At 35.0% G+C, this 26,206-nt stretch overlaps 1 protein-coding gene across 2 annotated transcripts in view; it reads left to right on the forward strand.

Annotated features, from left to right (window-relative positions):
* LOC144972487 (uncharacterized) overlaps window positions 1-19,648 on the forward strand; it is a 48,596-nt gene extending 28,948 nt beyond the window's left edge. For both annotated transcript variants that reach the window (XM_078913762.1, XM_078913763.1), the window contains exons 10-13: window positions 2,440-2,555; window positions 7,167-7,263; window positions 8,463-8,656; window positions 14,313-19,648. In XM_078913762.1, the coding sequence (XP_078769888.1) occupies window positions 2,440-2,555; window positions 7,167-7,263; window positions 8,463-8,656; window positions 14,313-14,383 (478 nt within the window). In that variant the 3' untranslated portion in view covers window positions 14,384-19,648. The remainder of the gene's footprint in view (window positions 1-2,439; window positions 2,556-7,166; window positions 7,264-8,462; window positions 8,657-14,312) is intronic.
* Window positions 19,649-26,206: the final 6,558 nt, after the last annotated feature.

Here is a 26,206-nt window from a genome sequence, read left to right on the forward strand (position 1 = left end):
ACACAGACTACCTGATTATAAAATAAGACAAAATGTTTTACGGTGGGCTTTGAATGTTTCCATTGTTTGCTTTTCTCTGATCTGTCTGGGCAGAGCGTTTCAGACCTTTAGGCCAACAAATTTGAAAGAGTGATCGCCGAAAGTTTTGGAATTTTTCTTTGGTACCATTAACAATGTGGTGTCGCTAGAGCACCTTAAGAGGCGAGAACTTGACTTATTTTTAATCAGGTCCGAAAAATAATGGGGGGCAAGGCTTTTTAAGCAATTAAAAACAGTGGTCAAGATTTTATATTCAACCATGCTTTGACAGACTGCCAGTGCAAAGTTGCCAAAGGGGGAGTAACGTGGTCAGTTTATCTTTTCATCAATACAATTCCAGCAGCTGAATTTTGCATAGACTGTAGCTTTCTGAGACTCTCTTCAGACAGACCAGAGAGAAGTATGTTACAATAGTCCATTTTAGACACTAGATAAACCATGACCTGTTTTGTGACGTTAGTTGTCAGATAGTTTCAAATTGATTTTATTTTTGACAGAGCTCGAAGTACATGCTTTTGCAAAGAGCACTGATCTGTTTGCTTATAGACAAATTTACATCAAAAACAACTCCCAAGATTTCTCATTTTTTAGATGGCATTTTGATCTTGCCTCAACAACAGGACAAGGAAAAGGTACTTAACAAGATGGGGCAGGAAATGGGATTGAGTGTAATGAAAGGAGTGGCAGTCCAGGCATGCATGGCAATGGTGTGTATGTGTGTTGGGGGTGGGGTGGGCGTTTGGTTCTCTCTCTGTTATTGTTATCTCGTCATTGTCACAATTTGTCAAACAAGCAACAAAAAAAACAAAACAAAACAAATCAAATAATTAAAAAAAGGCTCAGAAGAAGATAACTGGTCCTTTGTGTAGAATGCAAAAGTTGTGCACTCTTTGACTTCAATCATTCTCTGCTCACTGCATTGTACTGCACATTCCATGAATCCAAGATCCTAACTCCACTGGATATGATTACTTTTGTGATTACTGGAACCCAGCGGAGCTACAACGACGTGACCTTGTTAATCATGATTACTTAGAAATTGGGATCCGTCACAGCTATACACTGTCCACACATTTTTTAATTGATGAGAAACTACTTTTGCTTTTGTAATATTAAAAAATTTTTTTTTATGAGCTTTTATGTAGCGCAATTTCCACTAAACGTGCTCAAAGCACTTTACAGGGGGTCCCTGGCCAGCAGCAACATTTAACTTGTAGGACGGGACATGATGCCTGTCAGGCGATATTACATTTTTTTTTTCGAACAGAGACAACGCTATTAAAGGTCAGGTACTCATTTTACACCTGAGTACGGTGAGAGAATGAGTAAAGAGCCTTTTCCAAGGACTCAACTATGCGCCTAGTGAGGCTCGAACCCAGGACCTTCCGATCCGAAAGCGAGTGTCATACCACTAGACCAATTAGCCATAATAATAATAATAATAATAATAATAATAATAATAATAATAATAATAATAATAATAATAATAATAATAAATAGCATTTCTACTTCGCATAACCATGACTATATCGTGCTCTATGTTCTTTACATTGGAATTATTACATTAAATCATACATTTGTAACAATAAGCTAATAACACACATACTGTCAATAGACACATATAAATAAAACCAAGAAGTACAATACAATAAAAGGCTCTATGCAAGATATTTCTCATAAAATAAATGATGAGGTGACTGAGTGGTTAAGTCGTTGCACACTGCAGAGATGAGACCTTTTTCCGGCTACAGCTGGAATACTGGCTTTTTGAAAACTTGGAGAAAAAAATAATCACATGCGGATGTGTAGGTTATGGTCTATTTTTTTTATCATCCTCTATGGTCAATCAATACACATTGTCCCTTCAAGTTGTATGCAGTTGATTTCAGATAATATTATATTTTAGGGGAGTCAATGACTGAGGTATTGTTATATGTCGTCTCCAATATGTGGGGTCAATGGCCTCCAATTGGTAGTATTATTGTATACTCTTGGTTACTATCCTTATTTAATTTTGGCAGTGTGTATTTGTGTGTGTGTGTTTGTGTGTGTGTGTGTGTGTATTGCATGTGTAAACGTGTTGCAGGCAAAGATGCCGCTCAACAACTCTCTATTAAAAACAGTGGCCCTTTAATAGGCAATGCTCGCTGTTTGAAGAATCTCCTGCATCTGCCAGATTTAGTCACCAATGTTCTCACAACTGCTGAGACTGACAAAGCTGCCAAGAAGGCCAGACTTGAGCAGGGTGCAAATGTGTAGGCTGATTTATTTGAAATTCTACGTATCACGCACTATTATTTTCCTCCTTTTTGGCTATTTTTCCTCCTTTTTTCAACATTTTGGGATAGGGTTTCTTAATATATTAGCCATTAGTCGTCATGAGATTTTTTTTTTTCACAGGACCATCCAAGGGACTTATGATTGTTTTAAACAGAAGGAAGACTGCAAGGAATTACCAATTTATCAGAAATTAATTCCTCAGTGTGAATACTACATGAAAACCAAAGTAAAAAATGGTAAGTCATTTTGCATAAATTTAACACTTTGTCGTCTTGGCTGGATAGATGTCCTAAAAATGTCAGTTTCCAAAAAAGTTACCTCACATTTTGAGATCAAGGGTTTGAATCATACTCTCAACAAATTCCTTTCAGGATGGTTGATGAGTAAAAAAAGAAAAAATACCTATCTATTGATGTTATGATTTACTAGAAACCAATAAAAGAAAAGTGAACATTCATTTGCTTTTTATAGATGTAAATAATACTCATACATTGGATTAATTAGTTTTGTGTGAAAACAAGGGGGGGGGGGGGGGGGGGGGGGGAGAATTTTGAGTGAGTTGTTTTGTTTTTTTCTTAGAGGTAAAATGTCAATCCTTTATCCACTGATATTTCAAGTTCATGAAAATATTTTTGAACATAGTTTTTTTATCCTATACCTATTTTGTGTTCTGTGAGACTTTGACATAGTTTAATTACCATGCTTACATTTTATCAATGTGTACCTGCTTCTACTGAAACAACAAATATTCACACTTATATTCTCAATCACTCACAAGATATATGACCCACTGCTTCAGTATTGTATTAAGTGGGGTGAACCAAAAGCTGTTTGACAATACTCTTCAGCAAAGACATCATATCCAGAATGTTATTTTAAAAGACTGCACACTTTTTCCAAAGTGAGCTGTTGATATAGCCATTCAGCATGAAAGAAATTGCTTTCAGCAATCTTAATTTGGCATCAATATCATAATATGGTCATGTTAACTACGAACTGTTGCCAATTTCTCCTTAATTTTTTAAATAGGACGTTTTGGTGAAATTCATCTCTTTTTATATATTGAACTGTATTTTTTCATTTATTTTCAATATTATGTCATAAATTTTAAAATAGTAATTAAATCCAACAGAGATTCACCTCAGTGTATAAGTGTCATGTTCCTAAGGTACTATCGACTATATAATTTGATAAATATAGCCATTCTTCAGAAAATAGGACCATGCAGCTGTTGGTTTTGTTACATTCCTCCACCAAATTTTGACCCTATTGTAAGCTGGAATGTCTTTGTAAAATACTGTGAAGAAATATTGAATGTCATTTAAACATTTGAAAGACATACATAGAGACTTAAAAGAAAACTTTGCAGAGGTTCATATACTTTTTTCACTGGCCAATAGAACTGACCAATTAAAATTTACTCTTGTAAGGTTGTGGAAGATTTTACTCAAATGCAGTGATAACAAAACTTCACATCCTGGAACATTCCGGTCTTCTCTTCATCGCAGGAACAGGTGTTGATTTTATTGACTTATTTGGCAGCTTCTGTTTTGTTGAGTGAGTTCTTTCCACTGATGACGGTCTCGGTGTATCTCATGTATTCTAAATCCTTTTCGCATCTCAGTTCTTGTGTGTCATAGGGGCAATTACTTGAGGTCTTTATTTATCATAGTTGATATGCTTGTTTTGAGTCTGCCTTTGTGTTTGTTATGTCCGCTTGGTGTAAAGAATAATGTGATTGCCTTATTTGCTGGAATATTTCTGTCTCTCCTTAAAATGTGTACAAATACTCTCCCTCTTGGTTCCAAAATTTGAATCAACAGCGACGTTTCTTCACATTTTATGTACAGCGATTATTTACTTATTTTGGTTGGGTAGTGGATATTTAGAATTCCCCTGAGCTATTTCCAATGGAAGGCATCTAGTTTTTCTTCTTCGATTTTTCTTAGTTCCCAAATTCCCCAGTTGTAAGTAAGTACTGATTTGACAAGGCTCTTGGATAGCTTTTTGTTTCTCAACCATACTTATGTCAGCTTATTAAGAGTGGCTGTTAACGATTGTTTTTTTTTTTCAGTCTTTCTACGTCTTCTTTGTATCCTGTTAACGATCCCACCTTTTTTGTCTTATTCAAATCTTGTTCGTCTTTGTCAAGTTTTTAATGTCGGTCTTATTGGCGTCTACGAAAAGATTATGCTTTAGTTTTAAATCGTGAAGAGATGTGAATTTAAGACGATAAAAGAAGCAAATAAAGAGATCGTTTGTTTCAGTTTTGGTTTTGGTGAGATTTGCTATACCTCAGTTCGTACAATACTCGCCTCTCAAGCAAAGGGAGTTAATCATAAAGGATTGGGTGGCTAGGTCTTTAGATTGTGTGTGTGTGTGTGGTGGAAAGTACTTTATTTCAGACTAGCATCCTATCTAAAGGGTGGCAGTTCATTCACTAACACAGAAATCAGGATACGTCCTAGACCTTAAGGCCCTAAAAGACTTTGGGGTGGTAGGGGGTTGAGGGCACAAAAGACACACCTGCTGGGCACAAGCGCATGATTCCGTATAAGAGGAAAGCACTCTACTACCAACGTATATATCGATACCCTCCTTATAACATACAAAGAGACGATTTACAGTGGAAAAATCATCCTCCGTAATAGGAATAATGCATTTACTGCACCCTTTTGGTTAAGGATCCCAGAGAGGGCCAAGGCAAAACCAAGCAATATAATTACCAGACAAGTCCATAAAGCAGTATGGACGTGAAAACAGACACTGCGGAAGTAAAAACATGTCTTGGGATTATAATGGTTTCTTAAGAGGTTGATTTATTATCTTATGCTGCTGGTTTGAACATTGTGCTTATCATTCATGATTTCATGTTGAATTTTGAGAAAGAAATATTGACTTTACTAAAAAGTTGAGATGATTTTTGAATTCAGCAGGTCCAGTTTCCTTTAACATGTGATATTTTTCTTCTATCTGCATTATTTCGAGAGATGTTTAATCCTTTATACATTTTGCTCGCGATTATAGCTATTTTTCTGCGCTTAGAGTCTGGTGTCTTGGAGTTATAGCGCTATATAAGTTTTCAGCATTATTATTATTATTAACATGCAAAATTGAGTGTTTCCTGAAGTTCACTTCTTTATTTTTCAAAGACCATTTGAAGAAAATGTCTGAAAAAAATTGGACCTCTTCCCTGGAGTACTCTCTACCCGTTGACATGAATTACATGTCATTTTGTATGATCATTATGTTAATATAGCGTATATGGAGTATGCTATTTCATCATGCTGGAGGCCAAAACATTTACTTTCGCGAGTGTTTTGGGGGAATTTCAACAGACTGGAGATTTAGGAAAAAATTTGTTTCTGGTTCAAAACTTGTTATATTTTATTTACCTAGTCACTGTGCTTTAAAAATGTGTTTCATAAGTATGATAAAAAAATTTTAGTGGTCAGTTACATGGTGTCAAAGTTGGAACATTTTCTTACATCAATTGGCAAGCAAAAAAATTCTAAGTTTTTGAAAAATGAATTTCCTCTCAATTCTTGTTTATGTATGGATTTTCAAAATTTAAAAAGTGTTTTCCAAGACTATCAGAATGCTTTATGACTATAGTAAGAAAAATCCATTTTATATATTTATAAATTGTCTCTTGTGGTACCTACTATAGTTAGGTCGTGCTCTCTCTCTCTCTCTCTCTCTCTCTCTCTCTCTCTCTCTCTCTCTCTCTCTCTCTCTCTCTCTCTCTCTCTCTTTCTCTCTTTCTCTCTCTCTCTCTCTCTCTCTCTCTCTCTCTCTCTCTCTCTCTCTCTCTCTCTCTCTCTCTCTCTGCCCGAAATATTTGATCGAGAGAACCCTGTAACTTCTAACAAATGCTGTGATATTAGTATATCTTGATGCTTAATAGTCCCGATTTAAGAGCATTTTATCAGCCATCCTAATGTTTCCCCCCCCAGACTGATATACAAAAAGGCAACACACTTTCAAGACTGATCTATAAAACAATAGACATAGGCTTGAATCAATTTAAAACTAGAAAGTTTAGAGAGAAAGTACAAACGTTTATTAATCTTATATTTAATTTGTTTTGTATTTTGTGTCCTTTTCAGATTATCGTCTATAACTACTCCTAAATATTTGTATTCTGAAACTTGCTCGACTACTTGATCTTTGATTTTTAGCGAATGATGGATGGGTTTTGATATTCTAAAGTCTATAACTAATTCTTTTGTTATATCTACATCAACAATTCCTATCGCACCAAGAGACAAAAGAGTCAATTTCTTAAAAATAAGATGATTCATCGTTATCTACTATAAGGCTCTTTAGGGAAGTGTCATTTGCAAATTTTATAATTAGGACATTTTGGGATGGATGTTCATGCAGTCAGTCATGTACAGCATGAAAAGTTGTGATCAAAAGATGAGGCTCCATAGTATTGAAAGCAGATGAAGCAGGCAGTAGCAATTGCTTGCACTCTTTATATTCGGCACTAGTCTATCCCAAAAGTCCTTTCCACCAGATCTAACAGACCCAGCTACCTGATCACCAAATGATAATAACAATATTAAAATAATAATAATAATGATAATAATAATAATAATAATAATAATAATAATAATAATAATAATAATAATAATAATAATAATAATAATAATAATAATAATAATAATAATAATAGCCTTAAACGTGCCCGGTAAGTATTTTGCTTTTTAGTTGTTTTTCCCCTATTATATTCTTTTCTGTTCTTATAAGCTTACATTTTTCAACTTTTTCAAATAGAATTGTAATTAATAAGAAATAAAAACGATTTCTAAAGATAAAATTTCTTCTTTGATTTGTTTCAGACTCCTCCGATTGTGATCTCCAAGAGGCAATGAATTGCGATCGCGTGTTTGTGAATGTGGGCAGCTCAATAATTTATAATGACAAAGCTTATTGTAGGTGAGGACACAGTTTGTATACATGATTTATGTCTTAAATGTGATGTTTGATGTTCATCTTATCTTATAATTGATATAAAAAATCTTAAAATATAAAAGTAGAGAAAATTTTAAACAAATTAAAAAGGTGGGAGTGGGGGTGAAGAAGCGCACTTAACAGGGGTCTAAAAGTAAGACCATCGTCTATCTGACCATATTTGTTTAGAACCCGACTTAATATGAGATAATGGCCATTTGCACTATTCAAGTGCAAATTTGGATCTGAGTCATTTCTATTCAAATAATATTTTCTTTAATTCATTTTTTAAAAAAGGTCAATTTTTATTGATATTTGACACACAAAAAAGCAAAGATATTGCTTTATTTAAAAGGCATATAAACGATACAGTTTTGATCACTTTTCTTAAGTTGAACATTAACAGGAATCAGGAAATGGAGAGACTGGCACCAGAAGTAAGTGAGGAGTAGCCTTAATGTCTTCTGTTCCCATAGTAAACCACTGCAGCAATGACAAATTTGCTGGTTGAAATTTTACCTTTTCTCTCCAATTTTGCAAATATTTTACTTTTAGAGATTTTATAGATTAGAGATTTTTTTTTTTTAAAAAGAAGAAATGAATCTCATATGTTAATCATACTGCTATGAGTGTACTATAATTTATGATGCTCTGTAAAATGTTAGGGAGGAGAGGAAGAGGGAATGGGCTGATCTTAGGATTTGTCTCATTTAGAAGTGGGGCCATTTTGTATGGAATAGTGAAAACACATGGAAAAAAAATGTCAGAAAAGACTCAAGTAAAATATATGCAGTATATAAAAGACTTGTAAATCAATGAAGTGTTAGAAATGATATGATAATAGGAGTGTAGTACTAGAGGATATCAAGATGCCACAGAGATTTTTGTGAAGCACGTGCACTCCTAGAAAAATGTTTATGAAATAAATCCAAAGATATGACATATTATTAAAATAAATACAAGAAAATAGTTTTTTTTATTATGGGTATATAGAGGTATCCCCCTATATCTGTTTCCCAACATGTTTTCTGTCTTTGTCTTGTCCTGGCCGGATACCCTGGCTGGGAGGGAAACAGTCAAATGTAAAGTTGTTGTGGGAGATGATATTTTTTGTCTTTTAAATTATCTCTCTGTTATGCATTGTATTAATTTTTTGTGTTTTATATATAACTTTTGATTTTCAGAAAAGTCTTAGAACAATTGGAGTGCAGCCGGAAGGTGTACGATACCTGTCCTGAAAGTTTACGGGCAAAGATCAAAAAAGTGTTAACCGATAATGATTTATTGCAAGAGAGCTGCTATGAAAAGTTGGGCATAAAAATTGAAAAGACAACCAAATCAGGTCCCGATGGCAATGCTGGTCAAATCATCAGAACCAGTAAGTCTAAATTGCATGGTTGGTTGGGAGTCATTGCTGGTAGGGTAGTTATCTAACAAAGGAATTGCACTTTGATTGAGGGATGATTTGTATGTCACTTTTCTCAATAAGAATCACTTTTCAATTTCAATTTTGAAATTACTTATTTCTTTAATGCTTAGATTTAGATGTAAATTGTTTGTAATCTATTTTGAAAAATATCTGAGAATAATGATGAATTAAATGTCACAAGCAAAAGCAGTATTTTTGGAATAGAAAAAATAACTCATAGAATATTATTAATCATGGATTCTAATTCTTAAAACCACAATTTCGCAAATTAAATTTACCGTAACAGATCTAATGTCTTTAAAGGGACAATTCATAGGAATTAAATAAAAAATCATGGATTTTGGATGGACGCAGATTTTTCTCTTCAAATTCAGATTATTGCTCAAAAGTATTATGAAGTTTTTCTGTACGGTGGATGTGGCAGGTTTGTAATCAAGTGATCTCAACACATTTTATTCAGAAATGACTTCCAACAATTAATTTTTTTCTGTCATCATCATGCCCTTTCTGATACAATATAATTCAGTTTGAGTGCTTTGGCTAAAACTTTTAATTTTTTTAAATTATGTAAAAACTAGCAAGGCACCTTTTCATCATCATCATCATCATCATTATTATTATTATTATTATTATTATTATTATTATTATGTAGGTGTGATTATAATAATAAGCATATTTCTATAGCGCCTCAAAGCGCTTAAAAAGAAAAAAGAAATAAAAAGTCATAGTTTACCCAGGTAACAATAATGTATTGAATCCAATTCAACCAAAATATCAAAACAATCGTCAATACAAAAGTCACATACAAAAAATTTAAAATTCAATTAAATAAATATTTTCTGAAAAGATATGTTTTCAGTTTTTTTTGAAAATGTTTATTGAGCTCGAAAATCTTACAGATCATTCCAAATCGTGGATCCGAATTTATAAGACAATAGCGACGTCGACTGCGAGGATGGTGATGGTTGTGGTGGTGGTAACGATAACGACGATGACAACGATGAATACGTCAACGATGATGATGGTGGTGATGCTGACGATATCGATGATGCCAACGATAGTGGCAGTGTTATCATTGTTGCTGGGTGTCTTTGCGGGAGGGTGGTCTATGACCAATATTTATACGTGTCATTCTCTGTTTACGTATGCCACCCCTATGCAGTCATGGGTGCTCAAAACAATCATTGTTCAAAAATATGGTATGGTGTTGTTTGTATATATTGACGAGATATCTAAGGGCTAAAAATAACAGATTGTAATAAACAGGGCCAGATACATCCATAATGTGTCTACGTCCAAAAGTCTTGATTTCACGACACACTGGTTATAAAGTTCTACCTGTACTAGCTTTCACAGTACACTGACAATACAGACATGGTGACAACAAGATATGAAGTGAATAGAAAAGTGCCAGAAGACAATAGAGAATAAAAATTTTTCGCGGCGGTGGTGGGGTTTGAACCTGCGACCTTATTGGTACGACAACTCCGCCTGGCAGGTGAGAGCGTGGCTCTACCGTGTGAGCTATCCACGAACACAAAATATTCGTTTCAAACTCAAAGTCATTACTAGATCCCTCTCTCACCCACTTCTTGAGACCGCCGATTCGTTCGTACACCACCATCGCGAATAATTTTGACCAGCAGTTAAGCCTAATAGCCAATATTCTCAACACAAACATATAACATAGAAACGATTGAGACATTGAGTATGCTCCGGTGTATGGGGTGAATTTTTTTAATTCAGAAAAGTGAGTGGAGCAGGCACTTATGTTGGTAACAACAAGATATGAAGTGAATAGAAAAGTGCCAGAAGACAATAGAGAATAAAAATTTTTTTCGCGGCGGTGGTGGGGTTTGAACCTGCGACCTTATTGGTACGACAACTCCGCCTGGCAGGTGAGAGCGTGGCTCTACCGTGTGAGCTATCCACGAACACAAAATATTCGTTTCAAACTCAAAGTCATTACTAGATCCCTCTCTCACCCACTTCTTGAGACCGCCGATTCGTTCGTACACCACCATCGTGAATAATTTTGACCAGCAGTTAAGCCTAATAGCCAATATTCTCAACACAAACATATAACATAGAAACGATTGAGACATTGAGTATGCTCCGGTGTATGGGGTGAATTTTTTTAATTCAGAAAAGTGAGTGGAGCAGGCACTTATGTTGGTAACAACAAGATATGAAGTGAATAGAAAAGTGCCAGAAGACAATAGAGAATAAAAATTTTTCGCGGCGGTGGTGGGGTTTGAACCTGCGACCTTATTGGTACGACAACTCCGCCTGGCAGGTGAGAGCGTGGCTCTACCGTGTGAGCTATCCACGAACACAAAATATTCGTTTCAAACTCAAAGTCATTACTAGATCCCTCTCTCACCCACTTCTTGAGACCGCCGATTCGTTCGTACACCACCATCGCGAATAATTTTGACCAGCAGTTAAGCCTAATAGCCAATATTCTCAACACAAACATATAACATAGAAACGATTGAGACATTGAGTATGCTCCGGTGTATGGGGTGAATTTTTTTAATTCAGAAAAGTGAGTGGAGCAGGCACTTATGTTGGTAACAACAAGATATGAAGTGAATAGAAAAGTGCCAGAAGACAATAGAGAATAAAAATTTTTTTTTGACATGGTGACTGTTATTATGAACTTGAAACTAATATCTAAGTAAAACATTTGTGTTTACCTCAGAATAAGATTAAAAATACAGATTTTCTAAAATATCACAAATTTCAGGTGTTAAAAAATCACAATCTTCACACATTTTCAAATTCATTGTGATCTGGACTTTTAATTCCTACACATACGTTTCACTTTTAAAAAAGACGTGGTTATCTCTTTAAAAGGCAAAATCCAGAGCACAACAAACGCACGTCTTGCCTGTCAGGCGTTTTACAATCATATATCATGATTCTGCCAGACTTTTGCTTCATGACCAGCATTGGCTGCCTGTTGAGAAAAGGATTACATTCAAGGCTTGTGTTTTAGTGTGTCGTCTTGAAAGTACTGCCCCTTCCTACTTTTCAGAACTAATTGGAAGATATTCAAAACCCCGCCCCTTATATTCAGCCAGTGATTCCACCAACTAGTTGTCCCTCGAATATGCAAAAATGCTGGAGTGAGATCTTTTTCTCATTTCAGACCCTTTGTTTGAAATGCCTTACCACAGAGCATTCGTGAAAAAGAATCGTTGGCTATTTTTAAACGTTTCGATTTTAGTAGAAGATATGAGAAGCAAGATAGGCATCTGGTTTCTATTGTGTTGTGTGTGTGCTTGTGTGTTCGAATGAGCATGTTTCAGCCCAAAAATTTGTAATTTAAGAGTCTGGTGTCTCGGAATTATAGCGCTATATAAATTTTGAGCATTATTATTATATATATATATATATATATATATATATATATATATATATATATATGGACATAGACGTCTATATCATTTATGATCGCAAGAATGTCCTTTTACTCAAAGTGAAGGGATCTTCATACGGTTACCTTGCAAAACACAGCTGCATTCGACTGTTTAGAACAACTAACAGCCCCTTAATAAACATCATGTTAACAAACACGATGACACATTACATAAAAAAAATAAGACCTGGAAGAAACTATGATAAATTTTTAAAAATCACCTTACCTTTTTTTTCACAATGAGACGATTTTTACAAGCCGTTTCCAAAAATTGATGAAAAATGTGTACCTCAGGCTGGAATGGTGGGAAATTTGTTGCATGTGTTTAAATCAACATCCAGCATCATACAATTGCAGTTTCGAATTTATAAAGTTTCCATCAACTGTCCTTCTCTCACACCCCCCCCCCCCCCCTCCCGGTTCACTCTGCACTGGAGTCAATATTACCGAGTTCACTCCCCACTGGTATCCACCTCTCATATCCCCTGGTTCATTCCCCACTGATGTCCAATATCTGGTGGTCCTGTGTTCACTCCCCAGTATTGTCCACCTCTCATAGCCCTGGGTTTACTCCCCACTGGTATCTATGTATCCAGTGGTCCCGTGTTATTCCCCTAGTGGTGTCCGCATGTCATAGCCCCACATTCTGTCCCCACTGGTGTCTGCTTCCTATAGTCCTGAGTTCACTTGTGTCCATATTCCATAGCCCTGGGTTCACCCCCCATAGTGTCTACTTCCATGCTCCCGGGTTCACTCCCCAGAGACCTGCCTATTTGAAAACTTAAACAGTCATTATTTTTAGGAGATAAAAAATTGTACTCGCTATTGTTAACTTTAAAAATCAAAAATTTTCCCCCACAATGATTAAATGACTTACTTGACTTATGCCTCTTGACTCCTGGCGGAGCATAGGGCCTCAACAGCACTCTTCCATCTTCTTCTGTCCTTGGCACAGATCTTTGCCTCACTCCAGGTAAGATTGGAGACGCTCAAAGCTTGGTGAAGGCTTCTCCTCCAAGTCTGTTTTGGACGACCCCGTTTCCTCTTGCCTTGTGACAATGATTAAATCACCCTTCAAAATCCTTACAATTATTAGTAGTCTGGCATCAAATTTCATTTTCAATCAACTTTAATGACTTAGAGAGATGCTCATTAAGTTCAGAAATTGGAACCAAAATTTCGTAATTTTATGAATTTTTTGTAATAGTTGGCAGATCTGGTAGTGTCCACATATCATAACCCTGTGTTCACTCCCCACTGGTGTCCTCCCAAAGTCCCAGGTTCACTCCCCACTGGTGTTAACATCTCAAAGTCCTGGGTTTACTCTCCACTTTTTATAATATCCCTTAGTCCCTTGTTAACTTCCCACTTGTGTCCATTCCGTATTCTTGAGTTCATTGCCCTGTACTAATTTACATCAATGTCTCTCGATTTTTCCCTCTAATATTGACCTCTCAATGTCCTTGGTATAATCGCCATTCGTGTCCATCTTAAATTATCTCTGGTTCAATCCCCTCTGGTGACTACCAATCAGAGTTCTAGGGTCAATCCGCACAGTCACGTTGATATGTTAAACAACACAAGGGTCACACCTCTTTTCCTCTGATCAGAAATTGAGCAATCTACAATCTGCACAGTCACTTTGATACATTGTAGTGAAATAACACAAAGGTCACGCCTCTTTATCCTCTGATTAGAAACTGAGCAATCTATTGCAGTACAGCAGTTTGAAACAGCATAGCTATTATAGAGCTCTTTTTGATACAACATTACTTTTAAAAAATGCTGTGCAATTGTTTCACTTGTCATGGTGAGCAGCTATTGTTTCACTTGGCACGTAAAAAAATTTCCTCCCTTTATTATATTTATTAATTTTTCTCTTTCAACTACTTCTACTAATACTTACTACTACGACTACTACTACTACTACTACTACTACTACTACTACTACTACTACTACTACTACTACTACTACTACTACTACTACTACTACTACTTTTGTATATATTTTGATTATTATTTATTATTATTATTATTATTATTATTATTATTATTATTATTATTATTATTTATTATTATTATATGTATATCTTTCATTTTTGTCATACTTTTTTGTATGTATGAATTGTTAATAATCATTGTTAATGTTACCAATTTTTATTATTCCATTGTTTCTGTTAGATTCCCTGTGCCACGTTTTAATGGCCCTGACTGTTGCCTACTGGGTCAAGTCATCCTTTCCCTCCTTGTAAGACGCAGGTGTTCCAGTCTCTCCTTGATCTAGAATATAGTTATTGTTTTAAGATTTAAAAAAAAAATATGTGGACTTTTGACCTATGCAGAAAAAGGATCAATAATATTCAGCATTGAGTGAATAAAAAAGCTGTTTTTTGGGTTTTTAAAAATAACTATTTAAAATATTTCAAAACATAGACATTAGCACTGTTTGTCCATTGTTCATTTTTTTTTTTACTCATAAAAATGATTAATTAAAGTCCTGAAAGTTTCAAGTATAAAACAAACAATGACAAAATATTAATTTTTTTTATCAGTGACTGAAAAAGAAAACTCTGATTTTAGGTGCCTCAGGTTACACGCAAGGGTAAATTGCTGCAGTTGTATTTTTTTCTTAGTCTGATTTGGGTTGACTGAGTGCTGATTTTCTGTGCTTGCATCAAATGTCGACTGAGTACTTCTTGGTATAAAATTAAATCCACACCTAGGAATAGATGTATCAATCTTCTCTTTTCCAATATTACTATTTAATAGAATTCTATTGAATGAATGATTCGAGAATATTCTTGCTAGTTTAGAGGAATATGACATTAGTCAATGTATGTATTTTATTATTATTATTATGATTATTATTTGGTCAAAGTTGTAAATCTCTGTCTTCAACAATGGAAGAGTTACAGACCAATCAATCAGCTTGATTCTGGCCTTTCGTACAGTGTCTGCCTTGGGTACCTGTTTGAAACAATAGGGATGAAAATTAAGCTCAGTCAACCTGCTCCAATCTATTCCCTCTTTGTCATAAATTGTGATTTTTAAAATTTTTTTTGGTATTTGATCAATATATTATAAAAGTACACATGTGTGTTGTGTGCCATCTTGTACCTCGATGCTTACCATGAGATAAACTCTTTCAAACTTCTCAAATCAAATGATATGCCGAGAATGGTGAAATTAGCATCAAAGGTGTAAATATGGACCGCTTTCAGTCAAAGCTATCTTGAACACATGTTGACCTCGATAACTAGAGAAGCTGTGGTTAGCAATGCCTTGTGAAAAGCAACTCCCAAGTCTTATGTTTCTTTAAACAAGTTTAAAAATGCCACATATTATACATATATATCAAGTTGGGGTTAGATATGCACTATGAATACATGCTATTATTATAATTTTAAAAATTGTCACCATTGAAAGTGAAAGCATTATGATAACCCATGCTACACATGGAAGTAGAATGGTTTTATAATTATAAAAGTAAGTATTTGTCCTATTTTTTGTCTCATACTCATACCTTTTCAGACTGTACTGCTTCTATTGGAAGACAATTTTTGAACTAAAACTCCCTTAAATGTCAACCTTTGATATGGCATACAGTCGTCATCTGACATTATACATTCTAAACTTGCAAATATGGGTCAGCAATGCATCCATAAATTTTACTTACAAGGTTGACTTGCATCTTAATTAAATGCCCCTTTTTTGCATCTTAATTAAACCTTTACACATGAAAAGAATTGCCATAGTTTGTTTCAAAACTCAAACGCGCATATTTTGACCTGTGTTTTTGAAACTAGTTTATGAATTAGATTGAAACTTGGAAATGCTACTCCAGTTACAAAAAAAAGGATTATAAATTGCTTTATTTTTAGACAAATAATCGAATTATTACTAAGTTAGCTTATTAACACCTTTTAAAAACTCAGTCATCTTTGTTCAAAGCTTACCCAGTTTTAGAGAACCCATTGAACTAATATGTAAAGCACAGGAACGCACCCTTTCAGAACATGGCAAAAATGATAAATAACAAAATTTCTCATTCATAACCTTCACAATTTCAGTGGCGTAGTGCCTTTCTCTCAATCATTTAATGTAATGGATTTTTAATTGTAGAATCACCCTTGTGCAAAACATTGCTTTAAGACTATTTTGAAAATGAAGCCAAACGAGGATATCTATCCCACAACACTGAAACTGTCAGTGTTACAACATACAGATAATATAGATAAGAACAGAGACATAAGGCTCTGAGGTTCTAGGGTCATGGACTATCACTATGAGAGGTACTGTGTACACTGAAAATAAACGTTGTGTTAAGTTTTATGTCATTACATTAAAATTCTGTTACTCGGGTGTAATTAAATGAAAAAATCACGGACATCAAAGGAATTTGTGATTGTACAATTACAGATACAAAATTTTATCTTTTGGATTCACAATGCTTTGTTTTTTAAAAATAAAGGATGTCATGTAAAGTATTGAGCAAATCTGTTAGCTGGTAGATGAAAAATTTAGCAAGATGTGTGCGCTTGAGTTTTGAAATGAATTATAAAAATATTGCTCTAAGTCATTGTTTTCTGATACCTTATACCAGGCCTGTAAATTTTCAGCCCATAGGCTATTTCAGACTTTTTAACAAATTCTAGATTTCAGTCTTCCAACTTACAACATTGTGACCCTTTATTATTATCTTCAATGGAAACTCCAAAGCCTAATAATAGATCGTAGTCCACGATCTCTGCCAGTCAGTCATATTAGTCTAATTTTAGACTATTGGGAAAATCTGAAAATGAGTAATTTCTGCTCATGGGTTTTACCTATGATGATCGCACCAGCCAGTCATCTTGAAACTAGTCTTGTCATCTGAGGTCACAGGTGTTGGATCTGAAATCCGCTCCTTGCTTACTGTCTATATTTGTTATTTGGAGCAAAGACCAAATTTCAGCCCAAAAGTCTAAAAAACTGAATCATGAATCATGCATTTACTCAATGCACAAAGCCATCTCGCTTTTATTTTTTTTCGACAGCATTTTGGTTTTGGTTTCCCTGTCCGAGATAGATCATAAAGTAAGTTGAAATTGTTTTCGTCAGTTGTTTTATCGTGGATTACCTATCAAGATGATAATAATTTTAAAAAAGTAAAATTCCTTAGGCTTAGTTACAACGTCGATCATAGTGCAGATGACAAGGCAATTGAAGTATCTGTTAATGTTTATTATCTTCCAAGTGACGTTTAGATAAATTCAGGTCTGACATCCAAACGCATTATGAGCCTAACATTTCCATCACAACAACGTGCAAATAATGAATTGGGTTATCAGACCTACAAATAAGTACACATCGTCTTCTAGCAATTGTACATTATATCTATAATCAGTAGAGTATGTTTTACTTGCTAATTGTCATGAAAATAATGACCAACAATTTTCAGACTTTTTGAAAAATGGGCATTTACATTTACAGGTCTGTTATACAAGTGTATCAAGGTCAGATATCATCAAATCACCAATTGACTTTCAATCCTAATTGTTTTGGGTTTTTAAAAATATTTATGTGACATACGCTTCACCTCCCCCTGAATTTATCACAATCCTTGCTTAAACAATTTTGTCCCTATATACATCATTATTCTCTAGTCATTTCTTACCTCTTCTTTTTTTTTTTTTTTAAAGTTTGAAGTATTGCCAGTAATTTTATATGCTGTATGCGTTTATTTATGCAAAACTTTTTTCTCTTGTCACAGAACTTTTACATTTATCTAGATTTTATAAAAATGATATTGCTCATGCATATGTTTATGGTTTTGTAGTGTTGCATCTTTAAATGCCCTCTAGAAACAGTGATGATAGCAATAGAGAATTAAAAAAGAAAAAAAAGAGAGAAACAAGAAAAAAAAGAGAGAAACAGCAAAAAAGGCTTAATTTAAACCTTTTGCCTTTTCCAATATTTTTCTTTCTCTTGGCATTTATTTGACATAAAAGTGTTAAAAATTATTATGATATTGCCTTTCCATCCATTCAGTTTTAAAACAATTGTAACATACAACCCAGGTAGAACAGGATGTGTTGATCCACAATTCTTTTTTGTTGAATCCCATGTGTAAAAAAAAATGTGCTATTTTAATTTGAATCCAAGTTTGATGACTTCAGGTTGCACTTTATTTTTAATTTTAGAATGATGTGTCCAAATTCAGATGATGTACATGTAAATATTCTGTATATTGGCAATGCAGTGGAATGGAATCACATTCCAGTTACACGCATCCATCTTACAGATCCTTCATATTTAGTTATTTCTGGTCATTTTTGTTTTTGGTAAATGGTTTATTAATAAATGATTTGAATCGATTAATTAAGTTTTCATTATACTCTTCTAAGTAAAGATAATGTTAGTCAAATGCACATATACGAGTAGTATACTTACTGCATGACATTCATACTACCTTTCAGCAATGATTTCGATTTCCTACCTCATCATTGTTTTGTTAATGAGAAAAAAACTGTCGGTCATTCATTTTATTAGTTTTAATGAGAAAGAGCAATTGAGACTTTCCCCTTAAGAATTGTTAGACCTAACAACCTTTATTCAAAAAAACTTATAAGAATATCAAACATATCATTTATCCACACTGCTAGCGAAACAGGAAAAGTCTCCACCGTTTATCTTTGTAGAATAAATCAAAGCTTTGATTTTTGATTCCATTTTTTATTATTGTATCTTGCCTTATATTATTCTTACAGCCTGATTTGTTTTCTTGTCAATAATGTTAGCCAGACTTATAGGCAGCTGTTGATACAATGATGTTGCAAAGCCAAAAATATAACAGAAAGATTTAAAAAACAAAACAGGATAAACTTAAAACATTAGCTCTTGGCTGTTGTTAATAAATTTTCAATAATTTGAAATTGTGTACTCGACTACCTCTGATCTGACAAGAATTGTTTCCGATATGCCCTAACAAAACCAACTCCATCCTTCATCGACATCTGTACCCTATTTGAACCATTTCCCTTTGTCTTACTTTTTTTTCCCCCAAGTTCATATAATTGTACATCTAGAATGTCTTTACTATCCCATTTTCTTTCTTTCTACTGGCGCTGAGTTGACTTAAATATGTTGCAAGCCCCGTAAAACCCTTAAAAACAAGTAAAACAAAACAACATTTAGATAACCTCTCGTCAAAATTATTAAACCTTTTTTTTGACAGATTGAGGATCATGTTAATTTATCGATAACTGAAGTCAAATTGTAAAGCCAAAAATGAAATAGATGTTTTGTCAGTGTATAAGTATTCCTATTTCAACAAACCAGAATATATCTAACTCAAAACATAATATTATCCCTTGAATTTCGTTAAATTAATCTTTACTTTATGCAATTCATGTGTATTGTGCCATATTCTTATTATTATCTTTTGCCTGTGGTGCCATGTTTTTATCATTATCCTTTATGTATCTTATTTTGTAACTACTCAGAGATAGATAATAAATGTGCTTTAGCTGTCTTAATCCAGGATTGTCACTTGTTCTTGATAGGTAGTAAAATTATTTTCAAAGTGATACTAAGCTGTGAACTGTACAAAGTAATAAACAAAAATTAATATGACAGCTTAAAAAAGAACCAATACCAAACACGGAACATTCAGGCTCAAAAGCCTTCTTCAGCCAACAATAAAAACGTTTGGTGGGATCTTTGACCTCCCATAGTGGGCGGGAGATCACGCTGTGTCTTCTATCCCCTTATATCTGTTTTTCGAGCTGTTTTCTGTCTTTGTCTTGGAATGGGATTACTTGGTGTTCTCCTAGCCCTGACCAGAGTCCTAGACTGTAAGGTAAATAGTCAAATATATAGTTTTATTTTTTGGGAGATATTTTTTCCCTGTAAATAATTTCTTTTTTATGCACTGTATTATTTTTGTAAACATTTGAGTGTAATCCTCTTATTGGGGACCTTTGCTTGTGTCAGGATGACACATTTAGGCGGTCTCAAACTAAGTAGCTACACTGATAGCGTGCTCTTGAAATCTACTTCTTTTCCCAATTTGAACTAATGTCGTTTTGTCTTCATTTTTCTTGGGTACTTTAATTCTAATTATAGAACTTTTTACTATCCCATTTTCTTCGTTTTTACTGGCGCGGATATGAATAAATGTAGGTACCACAATAGACATGTTTTTTTTTTGTGGCTGAAAAGAACTCGAAATATAATGCGTCGCGTGTCTAAAAAAAAATGACTATTTTTAAACCAGGTCATTCAACCATTAATACTGGGTGGGGTTCCTGACCTCCCATAGCGGACAGGGAGGTACACACTGTGTCTTCTATCCCCTTATATCTGTTTTCCAACATGCTTTCTGTCTTTGTCTTGGAATGAGATTACTTAGTTTTTTTCCTGGCCCTGGTCGGAGTCCTGGCTGGGGGGGGAAACAGTCAAATGCATAGTTATTGTTTTGGGAGATGATATTTTTTTTTCCTTGTAAATCATCTCTCTGTTATGTATTAGTATATTTGTTATCTTTTAATGTATACTGTAGGCATTTGAGTGTGTTCCTCTTTGTTGGATTTTGTTCTTGTGTCCGATGAGACTTATGGGTGATCTCAAACTAAGTACATTGGTGACATGCTCTTGGAATCTACATCTGATCCCTATTTGTTCCCAGTTCCCCTATGTCTTACTTTCTCCTGGATGCTTCAATTGTAATTCTAGAACTTTTTACTATCCCATTTTCTTCCTTTTTACTGGCGCTGATACATGATTATGTGTTGCAAGCGCCGTAAAATCCTTAAAAACAAAAACAAACAACCATTAATACCTTGGCCATCAAAAGACATACAGAGCTGAATTTGGTATCGTATTGAAGAGGAAGGTTTCAGCTTTATTCCTACACCACTTCAACCTTTTAAAAAAGGCTAGGGCTATTGGTCAGTAGTGACCCCAGGCGCTAGCACCTGCGGGTCAGTACTAACGAACACGTGCCAGCGCCTGGGGATCAGTACTGACCAATAGGTCCTGGTGTCTATTGGTCAGTATTGAACAACAGGTGCCACCACCCACAGACAACCTCTCTTCGGTCTGTGCCACTTCTACCGCCCGCCATTGATCAGCACTGACGAACATCAGGCCTGTTCGTCAGTGCAGACAAAGACCTCTTCGCACTTATTAGTCACTTCCTCAAGTATTCCATTAAAAAAACAAAACAATTAAAATCCCAGGCCAACTTATCCGATGACACTCAGTAACACTTGGTCACTTGGATAAGTTTGATTTCTAACGCGTTAGATGCCGTTGTTTCAAGCCACCAAAGATTCTTTTTTATTTTATGCTGTCCATTCTATTTCTTTGGGTTTTTTAAATTTTTGTTTTGTTTGTTTTTTTCGTTATTGCTTAAATTGAAGAAAAATAGAGGAAAATATGTTATATCATTATATTTACGATTCTTTTATAATACTTTGTCCATTCTATTGATGAGATGTTTTTTAAAATTTTTTGTTGGAACTGTGTTTTTAGTCCACCAGTGGACTGAAGACACAGCTGTGTATTCAGTCCACCGGAATTAAAAATATTTAAAAAGGACCAAATATCGTCTATACTTACCTTAACCGATACTGACGACATTGATAATGACCTTATTATTATCAGAAATGGACAGGCATAATTTAAGTCAATTCAACGGCTGATTAATATCATTTACAGCGTTTTATTTACTCCTGGAAAATCTTGATTGAGAGTTGTTCGAAACCGGGCGCCTGAAATAGATCTCAATTCTCGAAACCGATTTATCAAACTTACTGTGAGGGAGCGTCAGAGAGAGAGAGAGAGAGGGGAGGGGGGGGGGGGGCTGGGCGGGAGTGGGAGAGAGAGAGAGAGAGAGAGAGAGAGAGAGAGAGAGGTTAAGGACTGCTTTGTAGCTACGTACTCGCACAGTTTTATTTTTTTCCGATGTGAAAAGTGACCAAACATAACCTTACTTTAGCAAACAATACTAAAACTCTGATCTCCTTTAAAAAACTCATGGGTTTTGTTAATCACAAAAATTCTAACGGAGTAATTTAAAATAGATATAAATGTTAATTTTAAATTAATTGGAGAAACATTATTCTCTGTGTGGCCAATTTTGGCCAAATTGGCTAGGCCAATGGCTATCTGGCAACAAGCGCCCGATTTCGAACAACTCTCAATCAAGACTTTCCGAGAGTAAATAAAACGTTGTAAATGATTTCATTAAGCCTTTGAATTGCCATAAATTATATGCCTGTCCATTTCTGATAATTCCTATAATAGGCACAGTATCAATGTCGTCGGTTGCGTTTAAGGTAAGTATAGACGATATTTGAAAACACAGTTCCTTTTTAAAATTATTTTTTTTGTCATGCAAAAAAAAAAAAAAAAAAAATTATAATAAATAACGGAAAGGAGGAGAAACTTGATAACGAATAGATTATTCCATTTTTGGGCAGCGTGGCTCAGCGCTACGGTCTAGGGTCTATACCAAGGGAAGGCTGAAATAACCCAGGCATCAACCGCCGCTGCGCTGTGTGGCCTTGAGCAAGTCACCTCACCCTAGCTCGACATGCGGCGCTGCACTGCGGCTGATGCCTGGGTTATTTCAGCCTTCCCTTGGTATAGACCCTAGATACAAATTTTCCATGAATAAAGGGAATTTTATTTGATTTATTTATCATTATTATAAGAATATACTGAAAATAACAAAACTTGTGAACGCAGTTTTAAAGTGCGGCTTTTAAAATCGTAATAGTAACACGGGACTATAAGACGCGGATGGGCACTTCCGATTTGTATTAGGATTGATTGAATTAATGCGATGACGTTTCCACGTCTTCATATATTTCATCTCTGCCACTTTATCATTCATCGCTTAAACGTAATCGCAGTCCTAGTGTCAGATTATATCGATGGTGTGCGTCAAGGTAAAGTGCTCACAACATCCGTCAGCCGGATATATTGTACCAACACACAAAACCATGTGTTATAGTCTGATTGAGATTGATAGAATTTTGTGAGTAGTACTCATAAAAATGGCTGGCTAAAAACAATAACAAAGAGCTGAGTGGCGTCAATTTCGTTCCATCAATAAGTTAATGAAGGCTACGCGTTGATTTGATTGACTCAAAACAAAAACAACTTCCATTACAGCATGACCATTTCACAATCATTGTGTTCCCTCACCAACAATAGATTTAAGATAATATATCATCATAATATGATCTCTTCATCATCACCATAACTACACCATCATGAATCATATACCTATGATGTTCGCATGGGTGTACGATCCGATAGTGATGTCGTTTCTTCTTCTCTTTACTAGCCTATCCTGCTTCTTTGGTTTGTGATTGTATTTTTGACAGGGGATATTTTTTTTTCTGTAAATCTTCTGCCTGTTTGTTCTTGGTTATTTATAATTTAGCTTATGATATCTTTAGGTTATGATTTTGATTTACATTTGTAATTTGTACTATTTTTGTTAGATTGCTTGTTTTTTTTGTTTCAGCGGTCTCTCATATAACCTCAATTGTGTTGGAAGAGACCTAAAGCAACAAACAACAAACAAACATGTGAGAAAAAAAAACTGGTTTCAATCTCAATGGGTACCAAACTTGTGTAATTGGTATTCTGGTCTCAGGGTCATGGCATCTTATTTTCTAAATAAATCATGGCCGCCAATCAAAGAGCATAATCTCTTTTACTTCCCGTAATCCTCCGGTATATACATTCTGCTTCTAACTGAAACTTGGTTACATTTACATACACTTCCCGAGAGTCTGGAACAGGAAGAAGATCATCACGTTGTCGTCGTGCAGGAGCTTGAGTTCCTTCATGATCCTGAAGGTGATGCCAGCCCAGAAACAATCATGCTGGAACAGCTGGTGGTGAAACGTCAGACTAAGAACGATCCAACCCGGCGTCCAGACAAGGCCTGCCTTCTCCTGGACTCACATATCCACAATGAAGAATTTTACACATGAGAACGGTGGAAAAAAATATGAGTAAAGAGCCTTTTTCAAGGACTCAATTATGTACCGCCAAAAGCCAGACCAGTGGAGGGAGAAATGAGAGATTGGAGGACCTGGAGCTCCCTGATGACGATGACCACGGACAGGGAAAGATGTAGTTCTTTCGTTGCTGCCCTACATGGCAGTAGGTATAGTGGGTAGGAAGTAAAATGAGTACCGCCAGATTTAAACCCTCGTATATACAGATAGTAAGCCAAGCGCCATGTTATCGCTGATCACAAAGCCCAAAAGATTTATATTTTGTAGGTGAGGTATTGGGGACAAAATGTGTTGTGCTATAATAATGTAGAGTCTGTGATCTGTTAAACAAGGAGATAAATTTAATTACGTCAATATGGAGTTGATGTTAATCAGTAGTTGTAGTAGTAGTAGTAGTAGTAGTAGTGGTAGTAGTAGTAGTAGTAGTAGTAGTAGTAGTACTAGTTGTTGTAGAAGTAGTAGTATTAGTAGTAGTAGTAGTAGTAGTAGTAGTAGTAGTAGTAGTAGTAGTGTAGTAGTAGTAGTAGTTGTAATAGTAGTAGTAGTAGCAGCAGCAGCAGCAGCAGTAGTAGTAGTAGTAGTAGTAGTAGTAGTAGTAGTAGTAGTAGTACAGAAAAACACGGATTGTTATGTTGCAATTGGATCAAGGGAAGTAATTAATGAAATTCCAGACCGACTGCTTTTGGATACAATTCATTCGGAAGTGTACATTAAACTATTTTTGTACGTTTTAAAATCATGCGTCAGAGATTAAATATGCATTCTGAAGTATGGAATATCAAAACTACAAGTATAGGGCATTATTAAACAGCTTCTACAGCTTTACCCCAGATTCGCTAGGTTTTTATGATCATTTCTGATCTAAAGCCTTCGAGTTTTATTCACTTCTCATTGGTTTTTAAGGCATAAACCTATAGTGTCGTGAGCGTTGGTCCTATTTATGCGTGTCTGCCCAAAAAGACTCCAATTCATTGCGTATTTTCTTCTCTGGAGCACGATTTAAAATACGCCGCAAGAGGTCGCTGTAACCAGTGCATTAAATTAGTCCTGAGATCGAATAATAGTATTTCGTGGATTATTTCCCTTGGTACCGTGGCTCCACAAACTAATTCCTCCCTGTTTTTAAGTCGCTCTACCCCCTGAACTTGTAATAATACAATAAAAATAATAATAATAATAATAATAATAATAATAATAAAAATGATGATGATGATGATGATGATGATGATGATGATGATGATGATGATGATGATAATATATGATAATAATAATAATAATATATATATAATTAATATATAATAATAATATATGATGATATGATGAATGATGATGATGATGATGATATATATAATATATAATAATAAATAATAATAATAATATATAATAATAATAATAATAATAATAATAAAATAATAATAATAATAATAATCGCGAAGTCCAAGGTTTGAGAGGTTTTTTTTTTTACCAAGATGAGGGTAATTTAAATCGACTTGCCGCTAGCGCAGTGAAGGGCGAGACATGATGATGATGATGATGATGATGGTGGTGATGAGGCTGATGGTGATGATAGTGGTGGTGTTGGTGGTTGTGGTGCTGCTGCTGGTGGCATGGTGGTGGTGGTGGTGCTGAGGATGATGATAATGATGATTATGTTGATCACCATCATCATCCTCATCATCATCATCATCATTATCATCACCATCATTATAGAGGAGAAGAGAAAACCAAGGAGTAAGAGAAGATTATAGAATCACTGAATCAAGGGAAGCAATCCATGAATTACCAATATTCGATTTTAGGACAATTTCCATGCAGTGATTACAGCGCTCTCAAGCGGCATATTTTAAATCGTGGACCAGGAAATAAATACGTAATAAATTGTTTTCCTTTTGGCCAGACACGCCTATAGACTAGTATGGGACAGGAAATGCGGATTTATTTGTCGTAGAGCAGGTTATTTTAAAAAATGGCATTTTTCCAAATTTTGGTACCATCAGTACAGGCGTCAACGCCCGTGGCCAAGTCAGAACTGAACAGTAGGCACCATTACCT

This window comes from Berghia stephanieae, chromosome 5, assembly GCF_034508935.2.
Source record: "Berghia stephanieae isolate SIO BIC M18660-M18661 chromosome 5, UCSD_Bste_1.3, whole genome shotgun sequence".
Classification (NCBI taxonomy): domain Eukaryota; kingdom Metazoa; phylum Mollusca; class Gastropoda; order Nudibranchia; family Aeolidiidae; genus Berghia; species Berghia stephanieae.